This window comes from Bacillus rossius (genome assembly GCF_032445375.1).
Source record: "Bacillus rossius redtenbacheri isolate Brsri chromosome 4 unlocalized genomic scaffold, Brsri_v3 Brsri_v3_scf4_1, whole genome shotgun sequence".
In the NCBI taxonomy this organism is placed as follows: Eukaryota; Metazoa; Arthropoda; class Insecta; order Phasmatodea; family Bacillidae; genus Bacillus; species Bacillus rossius.
The window spans coordinates 18,407,348-18,427,605 of record NW_026962010.1 but is presented as its reverse complement, the minus strand read 5'-3'; the positions used below and the strand labels follow the sequence as shown (position 1 = coordinate 18,427,605).

The following is a 20,258-nucleotide window of genomic DNA, read 5'->3' as shown; positions in this document are numbered from 1 at the left end:
TTTGTATCGGCCAGGGATCGAACCAATGACCTTAGTCGATCTATTCAATCAGAATTCTATTAAGTTAATTTTTTGATGAATTTTGAACTTTTCCCCGAATCTCTAGCATTAAAATTACGGATTTTCAAGATGGCGGCCAAATTTCAAGATGGCGGGTGTCACAGCAATAATAAATGATTACTGCACTCTAGCGGGTAAGAATTAAACTAACATGGCGTCGGTGCACTCTCGCCGCCGATACAATGATGATGGTTTCCAACATCGAAGACAAGATGGCGGACATGACGTCATACTAGATGATGTTATATATGCTTTGAAAAAAGTGGTGGGGGGCAGTCTGTCAGCAGCCACCACAGGGGGAAGGATCGGTCGCCATTTTTAATTTTTTGACCTCGTCGGGTTCGAACCGAGGACTCCGAACTCCGTGTCTAAAAAGTTCAATTTTTATAAATATTTTATTAAAATTTTATTAATTTAATTTTTTTATAAATTTAAAAAAAAATTCATTAAAATCGGATAGTAAATAAAAAAGTTAAAGATGGCGGCCGTAACGGAAATTGCAACGGTGACGTCATAATCCAAGATGGCGGAAAACAAAATGGTGGAAAGTTCGAGAAAACAAAATGACGTCATCCAAAATGGCGGATCCAAGATGGCGGATCCAAGATGGCGGATCCAAAATGGCCGCCGGGGTCAAGTTCAAGGTCAGAGGTAAAGGTCAAGGTCATCCAAGATGGCCGCCGTGACGTCACAATCCAAGATGGCGGACCGACAATCACAATCCGCACAATCCACAGCCTGAAGCCTGTGCCAGAAGCCCCATTTATATACTACTAAAATGTATTAATCAGCACTCTAAATGACACGATAATAATAATTTAATGCTTAATTTTTTTTCATTAATGTCCATATTTTTTTGCCGAAAGTTCAAGAATCGAGGAATATATAATTTAAAATGGCCGGCTCGCACTGGTGCCAGCGCCTGTGGAAACGCCCGGGCAAGTGCAGGCGACTCACTGGAACCTGTGTGTGATGTCCAGCAGCACCCCCAGCAGCGCGATGCCCGCTATGCCGGACACCATCATGACCAGGCCCACCCGCCCGGCGAGCTCCTGCCCGTCCTGCAAGCGGACACACCTCGTGACCCCAAGTGGCAGGGCCTCATCCTTGCCTCTCCGGGGTTCAACATGAGATGTCACTTTTCAAGCTTACCCTTGGAGGAATAAGACATTTGTAGGGCACACAGTTAATAATCTTTGAAAATAGAGATCTTTATTCACTAGCAGGGGCGCAACAACAGGGGGGGGGCAGGGGTATTTTGCCCCCCCCCCACCTTGAAGTGGGGGCAACGGAGGCAAAGAAAGCGCTGTGTAATCAATTTTTAGATAATAAAACTGCTTAAATAGCACCGTTTCCCACCTTGAAATACAAATTTTCCCGGGGGAGGACCCCCGGACCCCCCGCTTCAATAGGGGGGATCGATGATTCTTTATAAAAAGGTATATTGCCCCCCCTTTGGAAATTTAGTTGTTTCGCCCCTGTTCACTAGTGTCCATATTTTAAGTGGACCGTAAGAATGAATTAACAGGTTATTAATAGATTAAATGTGATACATAAATTCGAGATTCGAATATTCATCTAAATTACAAAATACTGCGTCAATAGCTGTTCCAGACCTTGCGGCCTTCCGTTTGGGGAGGGGGGGAGGGGGTTTATACACCTACCTCCAGAAATCATAAAAAAAATTCATCATTCCCACCAACAAAAGGAAATAATTCTAAAGCAAACAGTAGGCATAGTGGTTCTGTTCCTCCCCCTCATTCACCAAAAAAATTTAATGCTGCGTATGCTACTGGTCGATATTGTTCTCGTGTTATTCATGTTTCACCTAAGAAGTTAATCAGCCATCGTCGTCTGGCTTGGCGAAGTTTACATTAAAATCATCATTCAATTTTTTTTTGTATTCCGCACCAATTAATGCGCCAACCATTGTAGTGAATGCAAGCAATATCTAGTGTAGAAAATAAACTATTTCACAGATTCTTTTATTCGGTGCTATAAAAACAACTACAAAATAAAAATAATGTTTGCCAACCATCTACAGTACCTACATATTTCCCCCGCAGACAAGACGTTCATCTGTTTGAACCGGCACTGTAGAGTCAATTCACTAACGCTTGCTAGAGGGTGAGGAGTGGAGCGTTCAATATTTCCCCTCTCCCTCTCTGTCAACGAGTTTCTCTCTCCACCATCGAGCTCCCCACTTCTGGGCAATTAATTGTTTATAATGCTCTGATAAACAATCACCTCTATTGCCCTGCTGGATGAAAATAACTTGCACTTCAAAAATCTGGCCAAAAAACTGTTACGTTGACACCAAACCTCGGGGCAATCCAGGCTGCGCTGAGGCCTTCATGAGATTTTTGATTCACGGTGATATTCAATTTTAAGCTATAATTTTTTTTGGAGCGCATCCTGTGGCTTCCATAGCCACCCTACTAGGTCGCTAGAGGAGGCAGTTACTCTTCGGAGACAGCCGGTACCAGATACCGAATACAGATACCACGAGACCTGCACAATCGTGTGTGTGTGGTGTTACCAAGCTTAATAGCTTAATAGCTAAAACTTTCAGCTTGTTCCTGGTATAAGTCGCAGAGGCTAATATGGATCCTGGTTCGTTCCCTGCAGCTGTATCGAAAGGACACCGTTGTAGATACTGCAGCAAGGAAATTTGTCCTGAGAAAGGATGCTAGATGTCACGAGAAGAATGATTGTGTTAAAAACCCAATATGCAAAATGATAAGCTGTGATAGGTGTAGCAGGTAGTTTACACGAATTGACAGCTAAAATAGACATGGCAGAACTTGTAAAGCCAAGCCCACTTACGAGATAGAGGCCATCGATAAAGCCACTACACTAAGGAAGAGTGTGCTGGTTGATGTAAATAATTTTCCTTGTCTTGAATGTGGTCATGTTCATTCTTTTCTGATCACAACAAAGAACTTAAATTGAAAGATGCTGACGGTTTCAGGAAGACTGACCAATGAAAGTATTATCACTGTGAAAAGTGAGAATACATTCAAGCACATTTCAAGTAGATCCTCCATACTTTGTTAAAATGATCGACACTTAAAAATGAAGATTTTAGATGATGGAAGAAGCTTCGGCATCAACGATTTGTAATTCCTACAGCAATCCAGGTGAAGACGCTGGCGTCTACGATGATGGCTATAGTGAATTTGAAGCTGCTGACAAGACCAAAGACTGATGTCGCACCTAAAACTACCAAGATCGAAGCCTGTGATGAAGCCCTGAGACCAAAACGATGTGACATAATATTTTATTCTGATTATCCTTACGATGGTCACTGGGAGAATAGTGATATTTAAAAATATTAATAACAAACATTACATGAAGATGGGAGCAGCAGAAGCGATTGTAATTAAGTACCTAATTCTTTTATAAATTTTAAAATTTCTCCCCATTTTATACCTTAATATTACGAATTTTTAACATGGCAGACGTAATGTCGCTATTAAAAATGGCGGAAGGTTCTAGAATCTTGGATGGCGGGTATGACATAAGCATTATTTTGTTATAGTTTTATGAAAATTGCAATTAAGTATTTTTTAATTTTGATAAATAAATTGCATGTTTACTTTTTCAGGGTATCGTACCGAGAACCGAAATCGATTAAGAAGTTAAATATTGGAGGTAAATTCTTTTTTTTTATAATGTTTAGAATTTTTTCAAAATTTTATGGCCAAAATTTAAAAGAATTTCAAGTTTATGTTATAGGTCAAGGTCATGACCTCCAATGGAGAATATAAGGACAATTGCCCCTTTGTGAGGAATATTGTCCCTCTCTGATAACAATTACCTCTCTCCGAGGAATTTTGGCCACTCCAGATTTTTTGAAGGAAAAATGGAAAACTTTCCCTAAAAAAGCAAATTTTTCCCTCGAAATCGGGAAATCTTTATGAATTCTGATGAAATTTGACACCAAGATGGCCGCTATTATGTTTAAAGGCCACTGACACCGCCGCCACCACCACCACCACCACAACCACAATCCGAATCCTCTCCTCGGTGGAACATTTATGTACTTTTTATAACATATTTATGCATCGCTCGTACACAGGTAGAAGGGTACTTAATAACATTTTATTGAAATTTGTTTGAAAATTATTTGTTCATCGGTAATTCTTATAACCGTTTTACTGTACTGAATTAGCATGTTATTGACATAAAAGTATACAATGAAAGCCAGATGACCGTACGACCCGTAGGCTATCGAGTCAGCCAACTTTGTTGGCAGAGATGCCGCTAGGTGTCAGTACTGACCGGGAAGTGGCGTAGAATGATAGGGTTGAGGATGGTGCCCACAACATTCAAGGCTCCGCCACTGATTCCACAGGAAGCCAGCATGAGCAAGTAGTTCCTGTTGGTCAGCAACACTCCGATACTTCTGAAGAAATCGTTCAAGGTCACCGGCGTACAGGTATAGCGCTCGATGGCCTGCATGGGGTTGGGTGGCAACTTCGGTTTGTCCTTGAACACTGGATACAGAGAAAAACCTTCAAGATCATTGGTGTATCAGATAAGCATTGTGTTAGGAATGACAATACCATAATGGTAGTATTGTGTGGCATTAGTAACAGTTGGTGGTAGCTCGTATCTGTGTTTAAACACTGTGAAGATAGATAAAACCACTTCAAGAACATTGGCATATCAGAGAGAGAGAGAGAGAGTGAGAGAGAGAGAGAGTAGCATTGTGTTGGGACTGCCAATACGCATTTGAGCAGCATTGTGTGACATGAGTAACATTTGGTCGAAGTTCAGACCTATTCTTGATTACTATAATAACAACTACCCCACTATTGCAAAGTTGCTGACAGTCATCAGGAAATTAAATCTCTTGCAATTATTTTCATTAAACTTACTCTGAAAATTTATATTTGTTAGCCCAATAAATATTGTCAGAAAACTTTCCTGAGGCAGTTAGTGTTGATACTTTTGTAGTTTGGATATATTACTTCTACGAATATAGATTTAAAAACTTTCCAACGATATTGAGTAACAGGCGATTTGCCTAAAGTCATTTCGCCTAAAGGTGTTTTCCTAACGTCGAATTGCCTAACGGCTATTTGCCTAAATGCGATTTGCCTAACGGCGTTTTGCCTAACTCCGATTTGGCAAATGGCGTTTTGCCTAATGGCAATTTGCCTAACGGCGTTTTGCCTAATGGCATTTTGCCTAACGACGAATTGCCTAATGGCGTTTTGCCTTATGGCGATTTGCCTAATGGCATTTTGCCTAACAGCATTTTGCCTAACGCCGAATTGCCTAGTGGCTTTTTGCCTAACGGCGAATTGCCTAATGGCGATTAGCCTAATGGCATTTTGCCTAACGGCATTTTGCCTAACGGTGTTTTGCCTAAACTGCATTTTGCCTAAAATTAGGCAAAACGCCTTTAGGTAAAACGACACATGCCCACGATATTGATAATTAATGTTTTTGTTTAAATATTGATTGTGTTTGGTCATGAACAATCATGTGTGACATGCATTCGCAAGTTTGTGAGTTGTATCAAAGTCTCTGGAGTGGGGGTTTCCCTAAAATTACTTTCCACTCCTTTCCATTCCACCCAGACAAATTATGATACAGTCGTGTTAACATAAATCTTCCGACGTCTCTTGCCTGCACAGTTCCCCCTTAATATGTAATTGTTGTCAAGCTATTGACTATCCTATACAACAAACATGTAATAATAAACCGAAAGTGCCAATTAAACTTAAAAGTTCATCACAAAACTTGGCAGGGTTCATGGATGATTAAGCTGCCAGATCACTCACTCCCACATAGACGATCCGGTTTCAACTACTCCCGGTGAAGTCGATCTCGGATTGTTTGCAAGTGGGAAATTTGGAAGACGTTTGAGTGAGCAGGTAAGAAATTTCGGGTGCTTCTGTTTACCTCCGCACATTCATTTGACAATGCCACATTGTCATATCATCAACCCTTATCGTCTCTTATGACATCGATCTCGACAAGATGTTACGCCATTCATTCATTAAGTCATAAATACTAGTGGGCACCAATGCATTTATTTCCAGTGACCAATTAATGAAGATCATAATCTTAGGAGTGATATTTAAAATTAGGCATTCTGAGTTATCCTGTAGGCATGAATTAAAAATAACATATAACCATTAGTGTTATCAATATCCACATTCCTTTAAGAGGTTACCATTTTTCTGATATGGCTACATTCACCAAACCGACAGCAAATGCCCCTAGCCCAACAATTATATATTGTTGCACATTCCTACAGCACTAAACCCCTCAACTCACAGAAGCAAATGTATAAGATTGCACTGGACATGGAGGGTCCCAGTAGGTAATCCTTCCTCCCAATACATCATATGGAGTTTCAAACATTTTTCGAGGGATTCTTAATTTAAAAAAAGGGTCAATATATAGAATCTGCAGTAGCATTCATAAATCATTTGGATGTGCTCGTAAGGTTTAGTTGTACAACGAAAACCAGCAATGAAGAATGTCCATGAAAATGTACCAAATGTCATTGTCCTTAGTTAAAGTCTATTATCACGTGAAACAAATATTACCGATTTATTTACTCTTCAATCATCTCCGTTAATCATCACGTGCACAAATAATGAAAACCACTATTCAACACTGGGCTGAGGAGGGAACGGCGGGGCACTCACGCAGCACCACGAGCAGGAATATGACTGTGGAGGCGCCAGCGGTGAGCAGCATCGAGGAGCTGAGGTCCCGGCCGATGTCTTCCGGGTGGTCGTGAGGCCGCACCAGCAACGGCGACAGCAGGAACCCGAAGGCGGCCCCCACCTGCCGCACGGCCCAGGTACAGCAGTCATTGCAGGACACCAAACTCCAGGGCCCACAACTGGATTATACCTTAGTGGAGTAGCTGAAGTCATTTTCTACCACGCCTGATTATGCTTACGTATCAACAGAAATTTTAGTCATAACTATACTGTCATTGCCAAAAAAAAAAAGTATTTTACAACTGTCTCCACAATGCAAATGCTAAACTTCAGCCAATGTTTTTGTTGTACTACACACATGGCGTCGACAATGAGCTTGAAAAAATGCAGATTCACACAATAGCCATGTGGTAATGTACGCATGGCCGTCCCCTTGTTATCTGATTGGCTGTTAGTACCGTACAACTGAATGTTGAACTGTTCCCACAACACCCTGAGTTGTTACAATGTATGGTTCGGAATGTAATTTTTTTTAAAGACTATTTTGTTGCTGGAAATTTGTCACCAGCAAATTGCAAATAAGTTACGAAACTGGCCGGTCATACTTTCTTATGGTCATTTTTTTGAGTGATAGCATCCGCTTACATCCTCGACCAAATGTCACAGGCTCGTGCATTTAACTATCTCCCCCTTCTCCCAGCTCATTCATATGCTTAATCCATTGCTCATCAGAGTAACTTTTAGATATCAAACTGCTTTCATAGCAGTTTTAACTTTAGTTCTCTTACCACAATAATAACTCAATAACGAATATTATCTGTTTGCATGGACCAGCAACCCGGGACCTCTACACAGCCCTTGTACTTTTGTTATGCTGGAGGAACATAGCAAAAACATTTATCCTGGCTACATGAACATGATACTTAGTGATCACGGAAATTGATGACACTAACGAGGTTGGTTTAAAGAGAGTAAAGGCAATGTGAGCTCTATTCTTGTTTAAATATATCACAAGGGCCACAGAATAAGACCATATTTGTACTACACAGCCTGTGAATTGCACATCCTATACGTTAGTTCTTCACAATATCTGATGTAAGTTAGCTTCAGGAACTCATTACCCAATTTTTGAGGTGTAATATTTTATATCCAAGTCAATGGAACAGGAGTACAGTTTTCATTCTTGGAGTTCGATAATGGCAAGACAGATGTGCGAATGTGTTATCTATTTGATCAATAATACTCTACAAATAAAAAAAATCTGAGCCATTTTAAGGCCTGATTCAGAACAAATGGTCCATTCGATGAAGCGGTTATTGATATTAGTGGGCAGCGCATGCAATGTTATTCATGACCAATTGGGTCACCGAAAGTTGCATTTATGCTAGATGTTGAGATTATCCACAGACTATCGAAAAAGCAATTGAGGTGGGATTGCCACTTTTGAACTTGATTTTGTTTCACGGGGAAGTAGTTCCGTACATGCTGATGATGTGACGATGAAGCAGGTCCTACACACGGGGGTGACTAGCACGTGAGGAGACACCCTGAGCACCCACCTCGTTGCCGAGCACGCCTATGGCGCAGGCGGTGGACAGCTGAGGGGCGGGGAACCAGACGGCCGCCAGCCTGGCCGGGGAGCCCAGCTGGAACACCTGCGAGGCGCCCACCAGCCCCTGGCCCGCCAGCGCCAGCAGGAAGCGGTCCGGCGCCACCGCCGCCACCTTCAGCCACGAGCCGACGGCCAGCAGCAGCGCCCCGACCTTCGTGCTCCAGCCCACGCCCTTCAACACGGCAGCTCTCTGCTCGGACCAACTAAACACTTTGACCCGTAGCATCGATCGCTATAAGGAAATTTGCCTGCAAAATCGGATCTTAGAGAATTTTTGCCAGAATATTTTTAATCATATTGATCCAAATAGTCGTTTTCCCTTGAATGATGTACATTAAACTCAGTTTCCTTGAAAGTAGTTTGTCAAGACAGCATTTTTCTCTTTATATGCATTACTGCCTAGACGAACCAGTTTTCCTTCAAGAACTTTTCATAACAATAAATTACTCGAAATGTTTTTGTACAAAATAATATTTTGCTAGCTACTGCAGAAAAGTTTTGTATAGATGATTATTTTCAATGTGATTCCCTTACATGTTTATTTTATTTTTATACAAATCCAGTACTTGTGCAAAATTTGCTTGGCTAAAAAATCTTTCATCTGGAAATTTGCCCTAAAGTCATTTGTCCAGAAAAATTATTTACCTCTTGCAGTTTTCGAAAGCAACCAATCACCTACTCTAAAAGTTTGTTTACCCTAAAGTTAATCTGCAAAGCATCTAGGTAAAACTATAGGTATCCGAACGAGAACTCTATCCAGAGAACTGGTGACACTTCACGTGTTTCTTAGTAGCGGTGCTTTCACAATTTACTACTCATTTCCTACTCATTCTTATGATGGATAAATAAATGTTGAGTTAGGCATGTTTGGGTAGGGTCTTCGGAAATCACGTTCTTTGAAGATGGGGCCCAAACTGCCTACCACCCGTATAGGTTTCTTGAAATGAGACATTGAAATAAAGCAGTTGGTAATACCACGAAGAAAGTCTTTGACAAGAGGCACCTTGAGAAAATTCTAGGATTTACCTCCAAGAGTCAAACACTGATTGCTTTGGGGAGATGCCTGAAGGCTTGAACATCTCACTGCCATAAACTTGGAACTAACATATATTTAAAGAGTATGTGATTCTCAAGTATTTTTCTTCTCAAATGGAAAACAGGGTTCACATTTTGATGTGTAAGAGTTAGAGAGGAGATGAAACACTCAGCAACCAGGCCACCTGACATCTGGGATCTATTTGAAGTGTCGATAAGATTAAATGAGTTCAGCAGCGATGTTAATTCAGGAAATATTCTCTCAGGTACTTCCTATTCATGAAAACGAATCTACCATTAATTTTACTTACGAAAATTATGGATAGTTATTGGTTACTTCAGTAATTTTATCCTATGAAATCGTTGGCATTTTATATTAAAGTTCCTTTTAATACCTAATTAATAAGATGTGTATTATTAGTAGTCGCTCTTTAGCAGGCTCAAAAAATAAACAAATTTGTGCCATGTGATTAAAGGCAGCCACATTTAAATATATGACCTTTAAGTAAAAGCTACAAATATGTGGTTATATAGATAATGTTTCTGTGTTAAAGTTACAAACTTTCAGAAATAATTATGAATGTCACCGAGAAATATTTAAAAAGGAACCTCTGGTCAGCAAACATTTACATTGAAAATTATATCAAAATCAGTGTTGTTATATGTATTATTTTGTGATGTGACAACTTAAAAGTATTTACTTACTAATGTACACAAGCTATGAAAACCATATTTCACCTCATATGCAAAAATGATAACATTGTATGATCTGTATCAGTCTAGTATCTTAAGCAGTGGAGTCTCGTCAGGGCAAGCAAGGCAAGCAGTGCTTGCCCAGGCAGTTTGCAGACAATGTATTTTTTAAATAAATATTTTATTCAGAATAGTATTTTACTTTGGCTCGTGCAGTTAGGTGTATGTATTTTTTACATTATCTTCTTGGGACCCAATACTGTGCACTGTGCGCTATAAGAAAAGAACTCGTCGACACACAAAACATGCTGTTTTAGAAGCGTTGCTATGTTTAGAAGCGCTGGTAGGACCGCTTTCAGCAGGAAGGCTGCCGCAGTAGTTTCCTTTCGGAAGGGGGGTGGCATGGTACAAAGGTTCGAGGAGGGGATTGGCTGTAAAAACACGTGGTAGAAGCTACGAAGGTAGCGCTTTCTTGCCGAACTCAAGCGAAAATGGCCGAAGCAGACGGTGGAATTCTTCCGCCGACTGCTTCGGCTATGTCCGCTAAAGTTCGGCAGGGCAGGTGGCGAGGTCGCGTTTCAGTCGGCGGTCGTCTCTCGGGGCGCGCGCATCTCTCTCGCGGGCTGTTGGCTGGGAGTTCCCTGCGCCCTATTGGGTAACCAAAGGCTGGCAGTGCGTGGGGGATTTGTGGGCGTACGGGAGGCGGCCTAGCAGTGCCAACTGCTACCGACAGCGTCCCGCGGGTGGCGGATACGGGATCCCAGCTCGAGAGTTGAAATCTCGCTGGAGTGACTGTGAATAACCACGTACCAGTTAACAGGGTTTCTGATCACCTATGAAGATAGTTTCTTTTGTGTTGGTACAAAAAATACCAACGTTTAATTTTTACTATTCTAGTACATTTTTATGAGCTTCTTCTCTTTATTTTAAGTAGGTACTTACTTTGCCATGTGTTGTCTGTTTATATATTTTGTACCAGATATCGATGATACTACACTCCAACTTAGTATATAAATAATGTAGAGTAGGTATTTTATTATCAGAATAATGTATGCCAAACATTATTATTTTTCAAAAATAGTTTATAATTTAAAAAAAATGTCAATTTTTCTACCTGTGGAATAGTCAATGTTCAGTTAAGAAAACTACTTAAATAGCGCCCTTTTGTACCTTGAAATCCATATTTTCCCGGGGGAGGGCCCCCGGACCCCCCCTCCCCCCTGTTTTGGGGTGAACGGAGTTGTTGCTTTCCCTCATGTAAACCTCACGCCTCGCCACTGATCTTAAGGATGCTGCCACGAGCAGCTAGGATTCTTGTCTCGCTCTTTTCATTCGAACCAGGCTCCTCTTTAGAGATAGGTCTTTCGTAGACTAGGTTTTCAACGAGATTATGGGACTTATGTAGTAGGGTGAGATCTTTTGAACAAGTTAAACAATACCCAGGAATCACTCTCAATATTTCTACTGCTGACTTGTCAGGAAACCTGATTCACGAAGTCACGAGCAGAATTCGCAAAATATACTTAGAGTTGGTCCATCATATTGAAACAACCAAATGTGTTGTTAAGCTTTAAGTGGGACATTTTTCAATAACTTGGAGAAAATAGTTATGACTACATAGTGCATCACTCCAATTAGGCAGACTGGAAAACTATATAGTTGTATTTATTGATCAAATACTATCCCTGCTCACATGTGCAATACAAATCATGCCTGATGAATTCGCACAGCCATAACATGAGGATCCATATTGGCACATATGCGACTAATTCTACAATTATTAAGTATCCTATTCTCGTGAAATAGTCTTTATCAGTGAAAATCACATTATAATGAGGGGCGGAAATCCTGTATTATAGTACCAATTGACTATACACGACATAAAGTACAAAACAGTACTTTCTGCCTCAAGAAGTATTAAAGAGATAAAACAAAAACATATCCATACAAAGAGCAGAAATGAGATATTAAAAAAGAAGTATTAAAGAGATAAAACAAAAACATATCCATACAAAGAGCAGAAATGAGATATTAAAAATGAATATCAACATGAAGTGTTAATGATGTAAAACGGAAAAATAAAGAACACTAGTAATGTTTGTCAGACACCAAGAGACACAACATGTAGCAGATAGACAAGTGGTCACCTTGAGAAATTCCAGGATTTACCTCCAAGAGTCAAACGCGGATTGCTTTGGGGAGATGCCTAAAGGCCTGAACATCTCACTGCCATGGTTCATAAACTTGGACCTAACATATCTTTAAAGAGTATGTAATACACAAGTCATTTTCTTCTCATATGGACATTTGAAACACTGGAATAATGTTTACCTCCGACTAAAGAAGGTCAGGTAGAGAGCATGTCCCCACAGCAGGATTATTGACTTGCTGCAAAGACAAAAATTGCAAGACATGGATCTTCTGAGGTATGGCTGCTGTTATTGAAGACTGACCTTCTTCTCGAGCAGGAAGCTGACGGGCAGCATGAGCGCGATGAGCGCGCCCATGAAGACGAGCGAGGTCCAGTCGACGCGCGCGGCGGGCACGCGGTAGTAGCGCGCCACCAGGTCGCCGACGATGGTGTACTGCACCCACTGGTAGTTGGTGGACACGCAGAAGAGCAGGAAGGCCGCGAGCACCAGCCAGCGCCGGGGCGACACCTCGATCCTCATGTCGGCCAGCAGGACGCGCTCTTTGGCGGCCGCCCGCGGCACCTCGACGTACTCCATTTGCCCCGCGGCCATGAGCTGCGAGCATCCCCCCACGTCGTCTCAACACTTCCCTCCTCAGTCGACACTATGGTGTCCATGGCGTGGGTGTCTGCTCCAATGTCGGTTAGTAACAAACTGTAGCGGCACAAGTTTATCTGATAGCTTGGGGAAAATATCTTCTCGCCAGGAAGAATCTTACGAATACTTAAAAATCTTGCATCAAGGTTCATTCATGAACAATATGTTTACAAGTTAGTCATGATATTCTATCAAAAAAAACTAACATCATTTGTAGAAGAAACTAAAACTTATATTTTGTTTTAAATTTTTCAATGCTTGTTTTGTTGGCTACTATGAAATACCCATAAATTATTAAACACTGACAAATAATGGTGTCAAAAATCATCACATAATGTGTTGTAATCCACAATTAACCTTCTTAAAAAGTGGTCCACATGTATGTGTAATGTTTTAACATACTGGTATCTGGTGTTACCTTCAATGTAAATACTATTTTTTATCAATCGAAACATAATTAGGTACATCATTCTCCACTAGGGTTATTTAAATTATCGGTTAGTAATAATTAACATGCAAATTTTTGCTTTGGGGACCTTAAACGTTGAATTAATATAAGATCACGTCCAAAGACCTAAGCAGGTCTCGGCTCGGTCTCCGTAATATCGTGACACATAAGCGACACCTTAAATATCTTGGCCACATGAGTCACAGTGGAATGAATACAAACTCTAGTTTGTGAAGTCAAATTAAAACATTAGTTTAAAATTGATCAGAGATGATTAAACTCAGCCATTGGACCCAGGGTATAACTCTATCGCTGCCCTGTTTACTTACCGTAATCCTTTCAAGACGTAAGAATTTTCACCCACCATCAGCCGCTTGCTAAATATGCATTCTGCACACAGCAATAAATGGGTTCTTCCACTTCGTTGCAGAGCGGTGGTGATGCACTGAATACTTCGAGAATTTTTATTTATACTGAAAACCTCGATGGAGTTCCTTCTGTAAACTTTCACCAGCCACCACTCTCAGCACTATAATCTTAGGTAGCAACTGTGAGCACAGTGCAAGAAGATAGAGCTTCAAGTTAAACTTAGTAGTGTCGCAGTTGGACTCTGGACTACTTGATAAATCCTCCACCACACATTCCCACTGTTTGAACAGACTTAGTGTGTTTGATGCCTCACCTCACATTGGCAGTGGCGAAACAGCGATGACTTGTGTTGTAAAACACCTGATGCGACTGCATTGTTGTCAGGTCCGTTGGCACGGGGGGGGGGGGGGGTTGAGGCCCCTCAGCCCCGACGGAGTCCTGAGTCTATAGCTGGTGCGTGCTGCTGAGAAATAGTTCATGTATCCTAATCAAATATGTGACGTGTTTCATAATTTTGTAATCGCTGAGGTGTCAAGGTCTCGTGTTGAGCCTCGTGGACTCATTTCCAACCTTTGGCATGAATAAACTTAAGAGCTCCACATGGTTGCCCGAGCTATTTGGAGCTCAGTTTCATTTTGGGACGTCCCATCGTCTCGCATGACACACAGCCAATTATTTACCAAAATTAAACCTCCACGTATCACGGCCCTGTCAAAACTGCACTTCTTGCTTTCACTAACAGATGATTCATTCTAGGTGACAGAGGTTCCAGCACCCCGATACCCTGAATCGAAATGTATTCGCTAGAAAGTAGTGAGTATTACTACCGCGAACAAAATTATGGACGCATGATAATCATCACCATTTTCAGCATCATCATTATTAAAATTATTTCGTTCTTCGCAATTTTCTTGGGATAGAAGTTACGGCAGCCATTTGCAACAGTTTCTGCATCGTTCAGCGGTCGCGCGCCAGTAATGTTTAAACGAATATGAATGGGGAACTACCTCATTCACTACTCATCCATTTCTCCACATTTATATTTTGTTTCATACACCAAATATTTTTTTCTCTTCCCTTCATAACATTATGTTTGTAGGTTAGGTTTATGTTGTCTTCCAACTTTGGCCTCTAAATAACACTGGAAAGAAGTAAAAATCTCTCAACGTTGGCCAGTCTGCTGTGGAGAATGTTTGACTAGTTGGATCAAAGTGTAAGGTGGAACAATAGATAAGTAGAAAATTAGTTTAAGGAAACTTTTGGTAAGTAACTATAACAGAATGTGCAAAGCAAAGTACTGGTAAGGAGTACCTAGGGGAGGGGTTTATTACAGCTAGTTTTCTATTTTTTTAAAGAGTGGAAATGGAAGAAATCATTTATAGCACATAATGAGTGGTTGATGACCCTTCTCCTCCAAAGTAGCTCAAGGGTATTGCCATTTTTGTTTGAAACTAAAGAACAAACAACAACTGCGTGATTTATTTGGTAATTTATTTTCCCGCCAGTCCTGTTTGTTTAAAACTACGAGCTAATATTCTAACCACTTCCAAATTCATAAAACCTTTTCAGTTAGTCCATTATAACCCTATTAACATTTTTCATTTAGAAACCATTTTAGCTGTAACACCGCAATCATTAATTTTGAAAGTGTTTGAATAGAATTCTCTCGTAACAACCATAGTATTTATTAAGTAAATATACTATAAATTTAACTATATTGTTGTTAACTTGTCACGAGGTAAACTCATTAGTATGAAAGGTAAGTTTTATGGCAAAGTGGGCAGTGAATTGGTTTTCTTATATCAGAGGTACTGTGCTATGCAAATATCCCCTTCCACCTTTATCACTGTTTATAAATATATCTGAGGATACAACATAAAACCTGAAGGACAGGTATTTATTATAATGCATGTGATTTGAAGCCATTAACAATAACAACTGAATCTTACAGTAGTGTTGGGTTGCATCAAATATACATGTAGGACAAATGAAAGCACTTGCAGTAAAGATATGGCATTCTCATGCCACTGGAGTATTTTGTTGTTGTTAATTCCACCCTTTTGGAACGTATTTTATTTCCTTTTTTTAAAAAAAAAAAAAACTTCTATGTTTGCTTTTAATTTTATTATTTTACCGTTAGTGCTTTATTTCGCCTCTTATCATGCACCTTTCCTTATCTAGGGATGGCTGTAGCACCAAGAGGCTCTAAAAGTTTTATATTTCAATTTTACTTGTGCGAAAATCTGTAATTATTGAAATTAGTTTTTTTAATTTTTTTTATTTACCTGTGTGGGGTGCAGATTACTGTTTGATATCCTTTTTTCCTTGTGAGCCTGCATTTATACGAGTGTTCGTCGTGTGACGTGCGACACTAGCGCTTGTGCGCAGTAGCGGCAGGGAGAGACACTTGAGGAGTTGAACGGGCGCCGGAGTGGACGTATCGCCCTGCGGCGGGAGTTGCACTGCCAGTGGGCGTGGCCTTGCGTCGAAATAATCTCCAGTATAACTTTTTGGGGCCGAGCAGCGATTTATCACGTCACGACCGTACGAATGTTCATAAGTGCCAGCGTTTCTGCAATTCACTGAGCGGCGTGCGTATTGTTTCACCGGACTGTGCGTCATCCTGTATGCAAGAGCACATGCTGATTTTACTACCAAAAAACATGATCTTCGAAAGCTAATCAGTAAATTTCTTTCACATTTGGGCTTATCTTCAAAAATGTTCACACAAACAATAATTTTGTTACTAATGTGATTTAAAACACAAAGTCCATATAAAATATTGATAAATACGTTCGGAGGAGAGATCCACAATAATACGAAAGTATATTTTAAAGTTCTACCCAAATTTATATTTAAATGTGGCCTAACTCTACTTAAATCACCACGCTATTTATATATAATTTTGCTTGTTAAACTTTTGTTTAATTTATGGTGTAACTGAAATGTCTTTGCCTGGACTTTTCCAAGGTCAAGTGTACAATTATTGCTAACACCTCGAACACAACAAGATTGCAGTAAAATCTTGAGTAAATACGCGCTTTTACCTAAGGGGAATGGGTGTACTCGTTACGTTCTAACGTACATAATGGAAAATTTTATAAGTATGTGAAGCAAACAGACATATCACGCAAAGAAGCAGTTTCTACACGCAATGACTACCTACACCATAGCTTGCCAATAGTAGTTACTAAGTGTTTTCTACTACAATACAATAACACACATTAAACCAAGCAAACATGCTTGCAAACACTACAAAGAAAATACACTAGCGGAAACAGAGTTCATAGCATCAATTCTCGGTGGGCATATTGTCTATGTGTAAAATGTCATACGTGGATTCGTAACGATATATTTAACTGATATTTATAGCTACGCGGGGTATAGAAGGGAATCGTTAGCCCAAATGTTTCAAGTCGTATATAGTAGGTCCTAGAGCATTAGTCGAAGTGTGGTGCTTGGTGCTGGTGTCCGCCATGGTTGTTTTCTACGTCATCGTGGCCATCTTGAATGGCCTTAACATTGACCTTCAAAATTTAACAAAAAAAGGGCCGAAATGACTAAAAATTACCCCAAATTTGCCAAACATTCGACCAAATTCGCCAAAAATTCCAGTTTTCTTGAGAAAAAAAACCGCGAAGAAAATCGTATGCAAACAAGCACAAAAACAGATGTGCTGCAACCGATTGCGAAGACGTCTGGACATGAATATATACCTAAGACTGTGCTTAGCGCATTAGAGGTAAATCATAACAGATTCCACTTGGCTAAATCAGCAGTTTGTGGAATATTGAAAGACTACTATTATATAAATACATTTAGTGAGTCAAAAGACAGTTGTACTTTTCTTGACGATATCAAGCAGAACATAATCAGCTTACTGATGAAGTAGTACTCATGGATCTTTAAAATATTATTTGTGGCTGGACTGTGTATATGGTAAACCCTACCTGTTCGAAGACAAAGTGAATGAGTGCGCATTCAAGACAGTGAATACTTCCATTTACAATTCCGACGAATAGAAGCAGTCTGTTAAACACAGTAACGGGAAACTCTGTCGGGAAGAAAATCTCTAGGCAGGAAAATAATCTGGCTGTCTCCTCTGTCTTTCAGTGAACCATTTGGACCTGAGAATTAATTAGTCAGTTTAAGCCAAAGCAGAACTACAAGTTGATTGGATTGCTTTATTTAGCAAGTGTTTCTGTAGTATTGTAGGATATGTTTGCAATTTGTTTGTGATATTTTATTTCTTGAACCTGTCAATTTAATGCAAATTGATGAGATAGTATTTAATTAAATAACATTTCTTGCATTGACCAAGAATCTAACCAAGGACATGAATCGATGAATCAATTTTATTAGCGTTTTTGATTATAATTGAAATTTAAAAAAAAAAATATATAGCTTAGTAGTTACAGATTTTAAATATGGTGAAAAAATCACGGATGCCACAGTAATAATTACTATTACACTCAAGCGCCAATATGGTGGCAGTGCTCTCTAGCAGACAATGTGTGCAGTATGTGACACTAGCGCTCCTAGTTACACGTAATGAAAATAAAGATGGCCGACTCCATCAGACGAAAACAAAATGGTGGCTATAAGGTCGTAATTCAAGATGGCTGTCTTTATAAGACGAAAAAAAGATGGCAGAGATGACATCATAATAGCTGCCATTATATATTCCTTGACATTAGTGGTGGAAAGTCAGTCGCCGGGTTCAAACCGAGGACTTCATGACGTTAGTGCGTTTCTAACGAAATTTGGTGAATTTTTGGCAAAATTGAGGCCTATTTTGAGTAATTGTTTGGTCAATTTTGAAGGTCAAGGTCAAGGATATCCAATATGGCCGCCGTGATGTCACAATCCCATATGGCGGACAGTGGCACCAAGCACCACACGCCTGCTACTACGCCAGGACCTACTATTATATACTACTGTTTAAATATTTGTTTAGTTATTCACTATTCCCGAACAGTAATAGGGCCTTCACTAGCAAATTATGTTATAATTTATTTTCCACGGGTGCCGGTTATGCATAGGCCTACAATTAGCTATAAACTTTCCAATGCGATCATTTATTCATTTAATAATAAAAAATATAATATATAATTCACCAGGGAGACAGCCTCAGAATGTGTAGACTAATAGTAACGCTGTCGCCAAAACACTTGTTTCACATTAATTTTTTTTCCTTAACAAGCCCTAAGTTAAGCAATTTCATATGTTTCATATACAGCTTACGGTGTTAAATAAAACACAAAAAAAAAATATTGTTTCCCCACGGGAGGGAGGCAAGAAAGGGTCGTGTTCGAGCGAAACCAAATAAATGCCTTGTGAGAGTCGCACATTTTACTATCTGCGAATATATGGTTAACAAAAATAAACCGATAAATCTCGAGCAATCATTTGGTCTTGTGTACATGTTCTTTGTTTCTTGACTTGCTCAAGGATGCGCACAACATGTACCTATAAACAAAAAAAATTAATTATTACTAACAAGGCGTACATCAACTTTAACATATAGTGAGATTTTATTATTCTGGAAAATAAACAAAGTGAATAATTATGTTAAAAATAATTATTGCCTCTAATATTTGCAAATAGCAAGACTGGATCTAATTGAAAAACTCTCATACATTAAATGAGACTAAGCCAAGCGAGTAATATTTTAAGAATAAAATGTCTGAGCAAACAAATACTAAAATTAATTGAGCACAAGATTGACATTTAACTGAACCAACTATTTACAACATTACAACTATTCTCAAACATTTAGATTGCGTGCACAACGCCTTGAACTTCAATATTTTACCCGCAAAACCTCCACCATCTTTAAGTGTCTGACTAGACACTCGCCTTGGAGTTCGTAGGGCGTCCTGTCCCGGGCTCGCTCGACGAGTCGTCTCTTCCACCAGCTCGCCCGCCGACCAGCGCTCTCCTGCCCCCACAGCAGTCGATGGCGCGCTTCCAAACAGGACCGACGAGTTGCGCCGACGACTGCGACACAGCGTCGCGGCGCGAAGAACAGGCCGCAGCCCTCTCCGCCCACGCCCAGCATGGCCGCCTCTGTCACACTCAGACCACAGGGATTGAAACAAATAAACAGTTCCGTTCAGTGGTGGATCCAAGGGGGGGGGGCCACCAGGGGAAAGTGCCCCTCCCCCCCCCAAAAAAAAAACAGTCGTCTGCTACATTAATATTGCCGACAGAAAATGATTGTTTCTGTAACCAATAAAATTAATATAATTAATGAATTTCTGGTAGAATCATGAAATCTGGTGGTTGGATGTTATGTGTAGTGTGAGTCGATTAAATACAAATTTAGTAATTTGAAGACTTTTTTTTTTCTCTGACTATTCTGAAATCCTAGAGTGCCCCCTCCGAGGTGAACCTCTGGATCCGCCACTGGTTCCGTTGCACGCCCTCGACACTCGTACACTCAATAATAGTTCCCTCGGGGGTTAGAAGTCACTGTCGGGAAGAAACTCAAAGTCGGATATATCATTACACTGCCGTGACATTTCAGCCACAAACCAACCACCGCAGTCACACACGTA

General features: G+C 40.2%; 1 protein-coding gene across 2 annotated transcripts in view; it reads right to left on the bottom strand.

The window, feature by feature from the left end:
- LOC134541669 (heme transporter FLVCR2-like) overlaps positions 1-13,920 on the bottom strand; it is a 31,306-nt gene extending 17,386 nt beyond the window's left edge. The window contains exons 1-6 of one of the 2 annotated variants that reach the window (XM_063385284.1): positions 13,659-13,920; positions 12,546-12,839; positions 8,312-8,536; positions 6,732-6,873; positions 4,345-4,559; positions 1,018-1,121 (exon numbers count right to left, since the gene is read on the bottom strand). In XM_063385284.1, the coding sequence (XP_063241354.1) occupies positions 1,018-1,121; positions 4,345-4,559; positions 6,732-6,873; positions 8,312-8,536; positions 12,546-12,836 (977 nt within the window). In that variant the 5' untranslated portion in view covers positions 12,837-12,839; positions 13,659-13,920. The remainder of the gene's footprint in view (positions 1-1,017; positions 1,122-4,344; positions 4,560-6,731; positions 6,874-8,311; positions 8,537-12,545; positions 12,840-13,658) is intronic. The other variant, XM_063385285.1, reaches the window with a different exon arrangement.
- Between the last annotated feature and the right edge of the window lie 6,338 nt (positions 13,921-20,258).